At 35.2% G+C, this 13,909-nt stretch overlaps 1 protein-coding gene across 1 annotated transcript in view; it reads left to right on the forward strand.

The window, feature by feature from the left end:
- DGKB (diacylglycerol kinase beta) overlaps window positions 1–13,909 on the forward strand; it is a 925,979-nt gene that overhangs the window by 518,964 nt on the left and 393,106 nt on the right. Inside the window, exon 22 of the mRNA XM_082472689.1 lies at window positions 5,382–5,542. Within this exon, the coding sequence (XP_082328815.1) occupies window positions 5,382–5,542 (161 nt within the window). The remainder of the gene's footprint in view (window positions 1–5,381; window positions 5,543–13,909) is intronic.

A 13,909-nucleotide genomic window follows, 5' to 3' on the forward strand; every position in this document is an offset into this window, starting at 1 on the left:
GTAGAGAAACAAATAGTGGACCAAGAGTTAGACTGAGTGCTAATTATATACTTGATGGGGCAGGCAAGCTTCCAACCCTCTTTGGTTTTGGGGTTTCCAATTTAAGAAATGAGATAAGCATGGGTTAACTCTAAAATAATGTTCAGATTTGTAATCTCTGAGTGTGTGAGAAAATCACAAACAAAGGAAAAAAATTGAAAGGCTAACAAATGACTTGTCCAGGAATAAGTACAAGAGGTAACACATTTTCTGAGACCCACTCTGCACCAGGTGGTCTGTTCTGCACTTGGGGTACAGGGTTAAGAATAGAAAGAAAACAATATCTGCTTTCAAAGGGGCCTTAAATTCTAGTGGAACATGAAGTCATGTGTAAATTGTGAGACTTCCTACTGACAAGTAAGATGATAATCAACATAATGAACGACCTCACCTAGGAATTGACGAGGTGACATAAGAAGAATCCTAATAGGTGGATAATGACAGAGCCATATAGAACTGGGGGTGGATGTTATAGTCAGAGGGAACATCAAGTCCAAAGGCCCAGAGATACAAAGGCATTTGACATACTGAAGGAACTGAAAATGGAATAGTGTAGATGGAACAGGTGAGTAAGGGGAGAATATTTCAAGATGAGATCTTAAAATAATTTGAAGTGTCATTAACAGGCTAAACTTACCTGAAGATATCAAAGAAAAGAAAACCATATTTTGCTAAAGAAACAAGAACCTAATCCTAAATATTTTTAGCATCTAAACTCAGAGAAGTTTGAAAAGTGTCTACTAAGACAGTGTAAATCAGAAGCCCTTGGGGAGCTTGTTAAAAATATAGTGGACTGACCTTACTTCAAATATGCTAAATGGAAATCTCTAGAGATGGGGCCCGGGCAGTTGATTTTTTTTTTTTAAACAAACTCCCTAAGTAACTTGATTTACAACAAAATTTGAGAAGAATTGTTCCATGAATACCTGGGCAACTTGTGAACTCTAAGATGTATATACATGTATTTGTGTGTTTGACAGAATTTGAAACCAAGTTAAAAACATGGTATATGATATATTTGTAACTTTCATTAAAGATATAACTTAGTAGACGAATATTATAAAATACTGAGTTAAATTGTATAGAATCTAAGGATAGATATAGATAGATAGATAGATAGATAGAATGAACCATTGCTTACGAGATGCTCATATTTGCCAATGTTAATATATGTGTATTGATTAAAAGGAAGAGAATCATGCATGCGGCTTCTTACATATTCCTCTGGAAATATTTTTGATATTTGAAAATTCATAATTTTATTTTGGTTTCAAGCTGGCAAGTGACTTAAATCTCAAAATTGATATAGAAGTTCCATTCAGGGCATCCTCTAATTATTTCCTTATAAACAGTTTTAAAGATATTCTTATCAGTGGCCAAAGACACATGGATTATAGTATATGTCAAAGTGTATATTGATGATGAACTCTTTGTGCATGTCTAGCATGTGCTGGCACTGTTCTAGGTGGTGGATATTAAATGAGAAAATAAATACAGGGTTCTTACCCTTTTGGAGGTTACATTTTCATTGAGTACACAGACAATAAATCACTGAATAATGAAATATATAATTACAAAATAAGGTCAAGGATATGAAAGAATCAGAGTGTATTTTCAGAGAATAACCGAGGGGAACTATTCAGCTATATGGTCAAGAAGACCTCTCTGAGGAAGTAACATTTAAGCTGGATTTAAAATATGAGGAAGAAAGAGCGAGCTCTTTGTACTGAAAGGACTGAAGGAAGGCTGATGTAACTCTAAGAGGTCATGGGGCAGTGGGTAGGTATGGCCTCAGGGAGGTGAATAGGATGACATTGGAGAGATAATCAGGAGCCAGATTATGCAGGTCTTAATGGTCATGGTAAAAATTTTATGTGATTGACTTTGAAGCACACAGTGAAACTTTGGAAGAGTTTCAGAAGCAGAGTGGCACAGTGACATTTGTGTTTTCAAAATAGGTTAATTTGGGGGCATAAAAGACTGTTAAGAAAATGTGGCAATGTGGGGAAGCATAGTTTTTGAAAAGAGGATTTGGATTACCATTGTATTTAGAGGATAAATGGGCTGGGCTAGGGCGGTGGTAGTACAAATGAGACAAGTGCACAGACTGACATTTTCAGGGATAGACTGATACAACTTGCCAATGGATTGGGTAGGGACTTTGGGGAAAGTGAGGTATCAAGGGGGACTGCAAGATGCCCAAGGTGAGCAATTAGGAAAATGGAGGTACGATCTGCTAGAGTTTACTAATAAAGAAACATGCTCTGGGGTGGGATTATTTCTTGTCAGGTGTCTAACTTTGAGCAAGTTGCTTAACAACTGTGTGCTTCAGACTCCTCATCAGAACTTGAAGAAAATAATGGTATCTGCCTTGGAGGTTCTTACAGCCAACTATCAAGTTGTTTCCCCAGTGTCTGGGCTGAGTCCTTCCTGTAATTATAGTAATTATCATTATGCTTAACATTTGGGAAAGAAATTACTTTATTCAACCAATAATCATTTTGTTCACATAATATCACTGGAATCTATTGACTGGAAGCTTAATTTTTATGAGTATATTTACATATTTTGGAAAACATAACACTGTACAAATATAAGATGTTGTAGGGCATTTGAAAAAAATACTTAATTTACATTCTCTTTGCAATTTTTCTGGCAATGATTAATCTCTCAAACAAAATTCTGAAGTTTATTGCAAGAAAAATGTTGTTTTGTGAAGAGTAAGGGGGTAGGAGGCAGAATTTCACATGGAGCACACTCTTACAAATATATGTTGTTGCTTTTCTTTATGTGATTTTAAATTTGTAAAAATTTCTATGACATTTTAGATAGAATCAGTCATTATGATAACATCATATCATTAAAGCGAAGATAAATACTAATTATGTTTTCATTTGGTTTCTTAGCCTAGAGTGATTATAGGCTTTAAATCAAAATAATGGAAGCAAAATAGCATCATTCTTTTCTGGAACAAGCTTTGTTTGCATATTTAATAAGTTTAATTTATCTTTTTTTAAAAAATATAATCTTATTGAGTTCAGGAATCCTATTTATAGTTATGGATCATTATTAAACAAGCTTGAGCACAGATAAATCTAAACAAGTAGGGCATAGATATTTGTTAAATGGGGAACTACAATTTGGAATTCTTCACCTTTGCGAATTAGCACTGAACTGCAGATATGATTCTCCAAATAGATTTATTGCCTCTCTCTTTCCATTTTTACTTGGCTAGAAGACTGATTGATACCAGCCTTTTTCATACTTAGCCATTAAAAACTTTGAGAACCTATCCAGTACTAAAGAATTTAAGTTAATTGACCCTACTTAATCTAGCTGTATTAATTCTTTCATTAAATTCAATTCTATTATGTTGTCTCCTGGTCGGTTGCCATTCCTACATTTTTCCAGTGTTATGCTGAACAGTGCTTCTGTTAACCTGAGATGTAGCTGAGGACAAGCTCAATGTTTGTTTTAGAGCATTATCATTTACTCATATTTCTGCTGAGTGGGTTTGTATATAATACTATATATTAAATATACTATATTTTCATACTATATTATACAATATTAGTTTAATGTATATAAATTCATTTATATCTAAAACCATCATACTTATTTTCAAACAAGAGTAGAATTTGGAGAATAGGTGAATATATTTAACTGTTTTTAATTCAATGCAATAGGGAAACATATATATATATATAATTTATTTGGGGGCGTTAAAAGAAATTAAAAATTAAAAAGAAAATAAACATTGGGAATGAGGGTGGAACTATTAAGAAACACCTGAAAAATAAGTACGCTTAATTACTATAGTCTTGTAGTTTAAACAATTCAGTGTTTTATCACTGAGTACAATTATATGTATATTATGTAAGTTCATAATTTTTGAATTATGCTATAAAATATGGTATGACATTTACTGAAATGATTTTTAATACTTTTAATGTTTATATCTGTGTAATCATTGTTTGTTGTACTCTTTGCTCTGTGTATTGAATGGTGTATAATTAGTTTTTAGACCTGTGTAAGGTAAGAAGAGATGGTAGGCTCCAAGATACGTATTCCTGGTTTCTGGCTGCTTTGCCCCTCTAATAGTTAATTCAACAAATACACCATAAATGTAATTTAATGTTGGCATACTACAGTGCCTATTCCCTTTTCTTTTAATGCAATCAGTTTTTCCAGAGTTATGTGCGCTAACACATCTAACGAGGACTCATAGCCTCTGGCATTTTCTTGTTCAACAAATAAATTATTAAAATATAGAATGAAGTTGGACACAGAAAAAAATCTATGAAAATATTGTTGCTACTCAAAATATCATTGTAAGAATGTGTATAGAGTTAGAAAGATTATTTAACTTAGTATAACATTTCAAATTCTAATGTCATCGTCAGTATTATTATATTGTTGAAAACTTTCTATTCTTTTGCCTTATATACTAAGACCTTTTATGCATTTTCTCATTTTTTTTCTCACTTAATTCTCACACCAAACCTAAGTTTTTACAGAGGAAGAAACTGTTTAGAATGTTAAAAGCAGACACTGAAGTAAATAACACAGCCAGGATTAGGCTACAGCCCTAATTAACTATAATGTTAGATACTAAAGGTACATTTAAGAGAAAGTATAATATTAAGCAACAAGTTTCTTTTCTGGCCATGGTGACTATCTATAGTAGATTTATTTAAAAATGGATTTGTTGGACATTCACTGTAGGGCACACCTGGTAAAAGGAACTTGTGGGGAGAAAAATGAAAATAACTATAGTGCACCATGCTAGCTCTGTGGTAGGGCTAGTTTTGAGAACTGTGTGCTGTGGTACTGTACAGAATCCATTATTTTGGGAGGGTGGCTTCTGGAAAAAAGTGTTATCAAATATAAAGCCTGCAGAGGGAGTAGAAACAAGGGACAAGTCTAACGTGGCATCCAGGCTTTTAACTATAGCAACTGGGTGGAGGGGAAAGTCAACTGTCTTTCGGAGGGAGAGTTCACAGGAGGATGATACCAAAGCACATCATTAATTCCACTTTGAATAAATACATTGATAAAAAGTTTTGTGAGGGGTATGCTTTGGAGATGTTCATTTGGCAGTTGGCTCTACTGAGAATTTGTCCCACAGGAGCGAAATATGAGTTACAAATTAAAGCTAAAGATAAAATATTGGTATGAGTATAATAAGATTATAGTTAATTCTTCAACCTGTATTAGAATTTGCTTTAAAATGCATTATTTAGCTTTAGAATGATACACACATATTCACACGCTTAAACATGTATAATTATAGCTTTTGTTATTTGGTTATTTTTTTCTCATGATAATTTTTTTTTCATTAGGTTATGAAGGTGAGAATCTGATGAAAATCTTAAAAGACATTGAAAACAGCACAGAAATCATGTTGGACAGGTGGAAGTTTGAAGTCATACCTAATGACAAAGATGAGAAGGGAGACCCAGTGCCTTACAGTATCATCAATAATTACTTTTCCATTGGCGTGGTAAGATTTTCCACTAACCATTCTTTTTTTACCAGTTCTGGAAAATCACTGATGTAAACTCTTATACTATGAAGATTTACTGATTATAAATAATTTATTTTATCTTTGTGTCAGCAAAACACCTCTTCTAATGGGTAATAGTAAAGCTTATGAATTTATTTAAAGTCAGAGAATCAGTGATGAATTTTTCATGTGTTAAATAAAGGAAAGAAACTATATTTTATGTAATTGGCTTGACCATTTGTGTTAATAAAATGAAGCTTAGAATGGTTTATAAGGTAGTTAGTTTATAAGTTTTAGAGTATAAGCTACAGTTTCACATTACTAAAAATGTGAAAACAATGCATCAAATTTTTTCTTATTTTGAAATCTACATTATAATATCATAACCTATTAGGTTTTTATTTACAGATATTATTTTAAAATTTATGGTTTAGTGTAAAGTCTAAGAAAAATGCTGCTAGTATTCTCAAGTGGTTAATAAGTCAAAAGGTTAATTTTTCACTTTCTTGAAAAATTTGAGACCGAAATTAAAATATCATTTGGCAATTTAAAGAGTTATTGAAATTTCAATCCCTAAGAAATTAATAATTTTAACAGTAATTTTACTTGTATTTATATATATTACCCAGTAATTATGAAGTCTTAAAATATATTATCTACAGCATTACATTCCATTGAACATATTTGCCCAATATTAATCTTACATCACATCTCATTTCTCTCTTATGCATGTGCATGTGCACACATACACACACAGACACAACTAGCAAACTATAAAAAGCATTGGTTGAGTCCATGAACTTAGGAGTCAAGCTACCTTTAGCAATTTTTTTCTTCTTAGTGTGCATTCATTTACCTGTATCATGGTAGTTATTATTTTCTCTCTCATAGTTGTAAATAGTATGATTATACATTTAAAGAGCCTCAAATAATGATGCATAATGAAGGCTAAATATACAATCTTTACTAATACTATGATAATGATTATTATTATTTGCAAGAAAAATGTAATGCATTTGATCCATTAAAATTCTATTTATATTTGATATGAATAACAATATTTTAACAGCTTTATTGGCAAATAACTTACACACAACCTAATTCACTCATTTTAAGTAAACCTTTTAATGATTTAATAAATCTATCCCATATTAGAGCGTTTTCATCACCAAGACAAGAACCCTCATGCCCACTTCTAGTCAATTCTGGGTCCTTCCCCCAGTTCCAAGCAAAGCTCTAATCTTTCTACCTCTAAGATTTGCCTTTTATGGATAGTTCATATAAAAGAAATAATACAATATATCGTCTTTTGCATCTAGCTTCTTTCACTTCACATGTTTTGAAGTTCACTTATATGAACTACATGAATACTGTATTCCTTTTATTGCTGAGTAGTAAGTATCCCGTTGTGTGGATATATCATATATTGTTTATCTCTTCACAGGTTGATGTACATTTAGATTGCTTCTGGTCTTTGGATATTATGAATAATGCCACTGTCTTGAGTCCCTATAGTTAATTTTTTATTTTGGTTACTGTACTTTTTGACTCAAGAATTTCTATTTGGTTCTTTTTTATATTTCTAGGTCTTTAATTGATATTTTCTATGTGAATAGTCATTGTTCTTATACGTTCCTTTATTATTTAAGCATAGTTTACATTAGTTTTTTTGATCAATTTATAATAGCTGTTTTGAAGTCTTTGTCTGCTAAGTCCAACATCTAGAGTCCATCAGAGACACTGTTTGCTTTTTCCAAAGTATGTGAAACACTTTCCCATTCCTCTGCATGTTTGCTAATTTTTTGTTGGAAACGAGATTTTATATAATATATTGTAACAACTGTGGATTTGCATTCTCCCATAGGGGTTATGGTTGTTCTTGTGTTTGTTTAGGGATTTCCCTCCACTAATTATATGGAGCCTTTCTCCCCTGTAGTGTATGGATATACTGATGCCTCAGTATTTTTGTTTTTGTTTTTTCTTCTTACTTTTCTATTAATCCTGGCTTCTAGGTATCATTCCTGTGTCAGCATGATTGACCAAAGTTTGTGCTTAAACACCTTGAGACAGTTCATCCCTTTGCCATTGAATCTGTATGTTCATTGGGGAACACATACAAACTGCAGGCAATTATTAATCTGATTCAGCTTTTAATATCTGCTGGCCTTTTTGTCTCTTCTGCTCATGTAGAAGGCCTCTCACTCAGCCAAAGATGTATAAATAACTATGGCCCTCTTTGGACTTTCCTGAACATATGTGCGACCTTGCACATGCATATAGCCTTTCAGACAGCCAGGAATATGTGACAACTTATCAAGGCCCATTATGGCTGTCTCATTCTCAAGATCTCCTTGAATATCTGGCTAGTTGGCTGGTTAGTTGCTTGCCTTAATCATTTTCGCAAACTGAGGCAAGCTGCTACCTTTGCCACTGAGATTACTATTATTTTGGATAACTCTGGGTCATGGAGTTTTTCCAGCTTCCACTCCAAGTCATGTTAGCTCCCCCGATGGTAAAGTTGCTTGCTTTCATAACTTTCCCCACCCTGGTAGATCTATAGTACTGATGGAGGTGGAGGGTAAGGTAGCAGCTCAAGGTTGAAACATCACAGATTGCCAGTGTTCTTCTCTTAGGTTCAGTAGTTTTTCTTGAATAAATAGTTCTCAGTTTGTTATATGCCTTTGATCAATTTTCAGTGGTCCTCAACAGAAGTTATTTCCTTTCCATCACAGGAGACATTTGGCAATGTTTGGACACACATTTGATAGCCATGGCTAAGAGAGGATTCCTACCGAAAGCTAATGGGTAGAGGACAGGGATGCTGATAAACACTCCCAGTTCATAGAATAGCCCCCCAAACACACAAGGAAGAATTACATAGCTCAAAATGTCAATAGGGCTGAGGTTGAGAAACCTGATATCAACAAACCAATATTAATTACAAAACTCAAGATGTTGGAAAAGGGGAAATAGCTAACACATGAAGAAAAGGAAAACTGTAATAGAAATAAGACAGGACATACAGCAAAGAATAACAAGAGCAAAAAAAATTGAGTATGTTAGTGAAACCAAAAACTGGATTATTGAAAGTAATTAATCGAATCTACTGCAAAATTGATTTTACAAAAATATTGTAAAGAGAATTGTAAATAAATAATATAGAGTGAAAAAAGACCAAAAATCCCCCCATAAAGACAAAACATAATATCCCAACTGAAAATATATTAGGGCTAAATAAGGAAGTGTAGCAAAGTTACTAAATATAAAATCAACTTATTCAATATTATTCCATTATATAAGCAATAATCTATACATTTACAAAAACAGCAACCAAAAAATTAGAACTATCCAGAAATTAATAAAGAATATACAAGACCTAAAAACGGAAACATTAAAACTCTCTACAAAGACATAAAAGATCAGAATAAATAGAGACATTTTCTATTCTTAGATGGGATAGCTTAATAATTTGTAATATGCAAATTAATGTATACCTTTAACCTGTAAGTAATCAAAATTAGAGTTGGATTTTATGACAAATTTGAAAAACTTTTTCCAAAATATATATAACAAAGTAGCTCAGTCAATTTTAATAAAAAGAAATGGAGAACTGTTTTACCAAATAAGACATGTTACAGATGAATTGGATAATTATGATAAAATAGTGCAATGAATGAATAGAGGAAGAACTCAGTGGAGAAGTAGAGAGACACATATCGAAACTCAGTATAAATGTGGCCCAAAATCTCATTGGAGAAATAATGGTGCTTAGTTGATAAGTGTTCAAAAACTACCTTCCTAGGGGGAGAAAATTTTGTTAGAACTCTACATTAGATAGGCAATTGCTAGATATATTGAAGTACTAAATTTGAAATGCAAGGTTTAGGACCTAATTCAAGAACATGTAATAGCATTCATTTATGATTTTAAGGTGGAACAGAACTAAACAAGGTAGATTTTGATTGCATTTCTTTAGAAGGGTCCTGTTCCATTTAACTTGGAGCCTCTTTCACTGAGTTTGACATGGGAAGGAGAGGTGTGAAGAGAGGGAGAGCATCATTCCCTGAAATATTTGCCTCTGTCCCAGCAAGGCAGAGGATCAACACTCAGGGTCACAATCAGACTGGTAGACCTTACAGAGAGTTCAAGCTTTGGCTGTCACTCAGCCAGGCCACCTTCTATTTAGCAACTTATATTCCTCTGCCCCAATGGGTGAATCCAGCAAACAACAAAAAGAAATGAATTGTGTACCTCAAGCTCTTCCTGAATATATTAGAAACAGTGGAACTGGAGCATTGAAAGAATAAGGGGGACATTTCAACTTTTTGCTATCACCAGCTTGAGAAAGCTTAAGATGGCACATAATTTGTACTTGAAATTATCTCTAGGAACCCTCCTACCTCCTAGCTACAAGGTGGTCTCAAAACTTGACTCTACTGTCAGTGTTGTTTTCATTATTTCAAAGATTGCCTTTTGTATACTGACTGTAAGTGATTTACAGTGTACATGAAACCTTCAAATTTTTAGAGAACCTGTGAGGCAAACCTCAAAATATTAGTGGTCTGACAACAACTAAAAATTAGTTCTTCCCTCACTTGTTAGGACAGCAGGGGTTGACTTTTGAGGACAGGCTCTGCTCCATTTGGTCAGTCATTGACCTAGGGTCCTTCCATCTTGTGGCTCCACCCTCTTCTTGATACACAGAGCCCTCTCTATTCAACAGTTGGGCAACAAAAGAGGGTGAAGTATTGGCGTTTGTGTTTTTTTGTTTGTTTTTTTGCTTTTGTTTTTTTTAATAGACCAGGCCTGTAAGATGTTCAACTTGTAACCCATTGGCCATATCCAAATCAATTAGCTGCACTTAATTGTAAGGAAGCTGGGAAAGGAATTCTGTCTGCCCAAGAATAGAAGGGAAATTGGTGAATAACTAGCCAGTTTCTGCTACTTTCTTTTTGTAATGCCTTTCACTTTTAGCCAGAACAATTGGAAATAATTCTGAAATCATAATTAAATCTGAGAATAGGTATTCATCTACAGTGGTGATCCTTAAATAAAAGCACATTTATTTATTACCTTCTATGTGCCAGATACCGTTTGAGGGTTGGCAGTGAACAAGAGAGAAAAAGTCTATGTAATCACTAAACTTATATTATTGTGAGGTGAGAGAAAATTCTCATGAGAGACTTAACAGCTGGATGTTAGAAATATAGATTATAGAAATTAATAAGAAAAACTGCTACGTTCTACCTTTCATTCTGATTTTGCACTTTAATAACTATAGATAATCTCAAAAATCACAGTTAGAAAATTGTTCACCCATTGCATCACCATCAAATTCATACATGCCCATTAGTTTTATCCTCACTGTTGATTCTTCATTCATTTGCTTAATAAACAAAAAAACTAAGTACCTTTTTTTTTGGTCAGGCCCTGGAGTTATAGAAGTGAATAAAAGAGATCGCCTCATTATTAGAACTTGGAGTTTAATGGTACAAAAAGCATTGAAAAACAAATGCACAAATACAAGTTTTTTGGAAAATTATGATGTATACTGTGAAAGAAAACAAAAGTTGCCATGAGCTAGAATAAGGGACAACAACTTTAGGTCTCATGGTCAAGGAAGGCCTATATAAAGAAGATACATTTAAGAGAGGATCTATGGAATACACGTAAGTCAGGTGGACACCAATGAGATGGAAAGAGCATACCATGCAGGTATAACTGTATGTGAAAAGCTCAAGGAGAGAAAAGGCCCGTTGTGTTCAAAGACCTATAAGGTCAGTGTGCCTGGAACATAAAGATAGAAGGTGGGAATGAATGACAAAAAAGGCAGTAGCAGAAGTGGCTGCTGCCATGTCTTGAAGACTTGGAAGCCAAGGTGTGGTGTTTGTCTTTTAAGAGAGGCCACTGAATGATTCAATGAACATAATCAGGAAATGAAGTCCAATTTATGTACAGCAGGAGTTCGTCTACCAGAGGTAATAGTTAGACATTAATTAAAAGGTAAAACAAGTGTCATAAAAAAGATACATATAGCTTTGGATATTTCATTTAACCTAAAACCTATAAATATAATTGAATTGACAAATTTTTTCTTATAGGTCCAGCTCATGTCCTTTCTTTGAATGTGCATCATCGACTGGGGTTGTACAAAGTTTGCTTGTATAAATCACATTCCATAATAAACCATCTGTGATTTCCATTTTTAGTTTCTTTTAAGTGGAACAAAAATTCAAAAGATACTTGTGAAGCAATCAGTATAAAATCCTTCTAGATTTCTATAATAGTTTAAAAAATCTTTTATGATTTTTCTTACATATGATTTTATAACAAAGAATATATAATTCTATAGCAGTTTTAGAATTGCATTTATATCAAATCTTCCCAAATCATCTTTGTTTTCATATAAAATACTTTCTTTTTGCAATCATATTTTCCATTTATATAATAGGTAATTAAATGATATAATAAAGACTAAAACTGGCATAAACAGTGTTGGGAACAACACAAATGACTGTTGGTAAGTGTAAACCTCAAAATGTGGAAACACTGCCAGATGTAGTAGCTGAGAGGGGCTGGAACTGAGTTACAGGCTGCTTCAATGTCCACAGTGGGCAATAGGAAGGATGTAGATGGGCATGTCTCCCTCTGGGTCCCTGAGGAGACAGGATCACTGGGACCACTGCCAAGAAGGACTGAGGCCAGGTTACACGGGTGCTTCAAGATCCATAGTATGCATTTTACAAAGCAGTCACCTTTTCCAGTCTTTACTGACCCGCCCGGGCATAAAAACACCTTGTCAGCGCAGCTAAGGATTCTGAGGCTCTATCAGACTTTTTCTATAGATGCACGCACTCCCCACCTCTTGTTCCCTCTTTGGGAAGGTGGGCGGAGGCATTCTTAACATCGTTTGCTTTCTCTCCATCCCCCAAAGCCAAGGTGGGTGCTGAAAGCCTTCTGTGTGTTTTCCTTAGGGCAGAGCCCTGCAATGCGCAAATCCGGGGAACTTCGGACAATCCCGCGGAGCTGAGCCAGCCGTCTGCGCGTGCTCACCAGCAGTGCGCAAGGGCTTGGCCTCCCACGCGGCACACACGCATAGCGCATGCGTGGCGCGTCAGCCAGGAGGCGGGGAGGGCTGAGGCACGCAGAGCGTTGCAGGCGCCAGGTGGGCTAGAGGCTGAAATCATCAGCTGAAGTTTCCAGAGCCGCTTGTGGGCCAGCCTCCTGAAGGAGTCCGTGCATTGGTCTGTAGGCTCTGTAGGCTCCAGCGCCCCTTGTTGAGGTCCAAGCCCTTGTGGCTGTGAGTCGTCCTCTCGCCTACCTGCTCCCAGGCTCTCCCAACACCCCAGCTGTGCTGAGACCCTCGCTATTCCCGGTGAGGCAAGAAGGAAGTGGCCTTTGGGGCAGCGTCCTGGAGGCGTGGGAAGCTGAACACTCACTCCCAACGCTCCCACTTTCCGCACCCCCGGGGGAAATCTCGGGCTTAGTGGAGCCTCTGTTGGCACTGAGCTATGCCACTCTGGGGGAGAGGCCATGCAGGTAAAGGGAAAAGTGTTCTTACCCGTTTCAGTGGGTCTGATCTCGGATTTTCTGCTCAAGTGGTGTGCTGGAATTTCTCCGCTGGACTTCCTGACTCCCAACAAAGGTATTACTATCTATTTCTTAGTGGTTGTCAAAATCTATGTTTGTTTAGGAGGGGGTGGGGGGGGTGATGGCTGAAAACGCCTCTTCCGCCATCTTGCTGACTTGTCCCTCCAAGAATTTTCTTTTTTAAACAAAAAGAAACACAGAGCATAATAAATTTGAAAATATAACCACAGCTATGGAAAATATTTAAATAATTATAAGTGTATATCCTGTGCATCTGTGCTAGTAAACTTTATCATGTGGAAGAAATTTGAGTATTGTCTGCCAAAGCTGAAGAAAGCTGAAATATGCTGAGGAGGAAGGGGTAGGAAATCTAAGGCAGTAGTTCTCAAACTTAAGCATGTATCAGAATCACCTGAAGGGCTTGTTAAAATGCAGATTGATGATCCTCAGAGCCAGGCTTTCAGTAGGTCTGAACTGGGGTCCAAGAATTTGTAGTTCTAACAAGCTCCCAGGTGATCCCAATATTTCCTATCTATGGTCATACTTTGAGAACCATTTCTCTAAGCACATAGCCAAAGAGGAAGAGGTAAAAATGTAGTAAAAGAACTATTATCATTTCAAATGATCTTTCATAGAACAAATAATTCTTATATATTAAAATTTTTTCCAGAATATAGGTTAAGATGGAATGTTTTCCCATTCTTTTTACATAGCTGGCAAACCTCAGCATCAATACCTCAAACACAACCCCAAAAAAGAGCATACATATGTGTA

The sequence above is a fragment of the Balaenoptera physalus genome (genome assembly GCF_965194825.1).
Source record: "Balaenoptera physalus genome assembly, chromosome: 8".
In the NCBI taxonomy this organism is placed as follows: domain Eukaryota; kingdom Metazoa; phylum Chordata; class Mammalia; order Artiodactyla; family Balaenopteridae; genus Balaenoptera; species Balaenoptera physalus.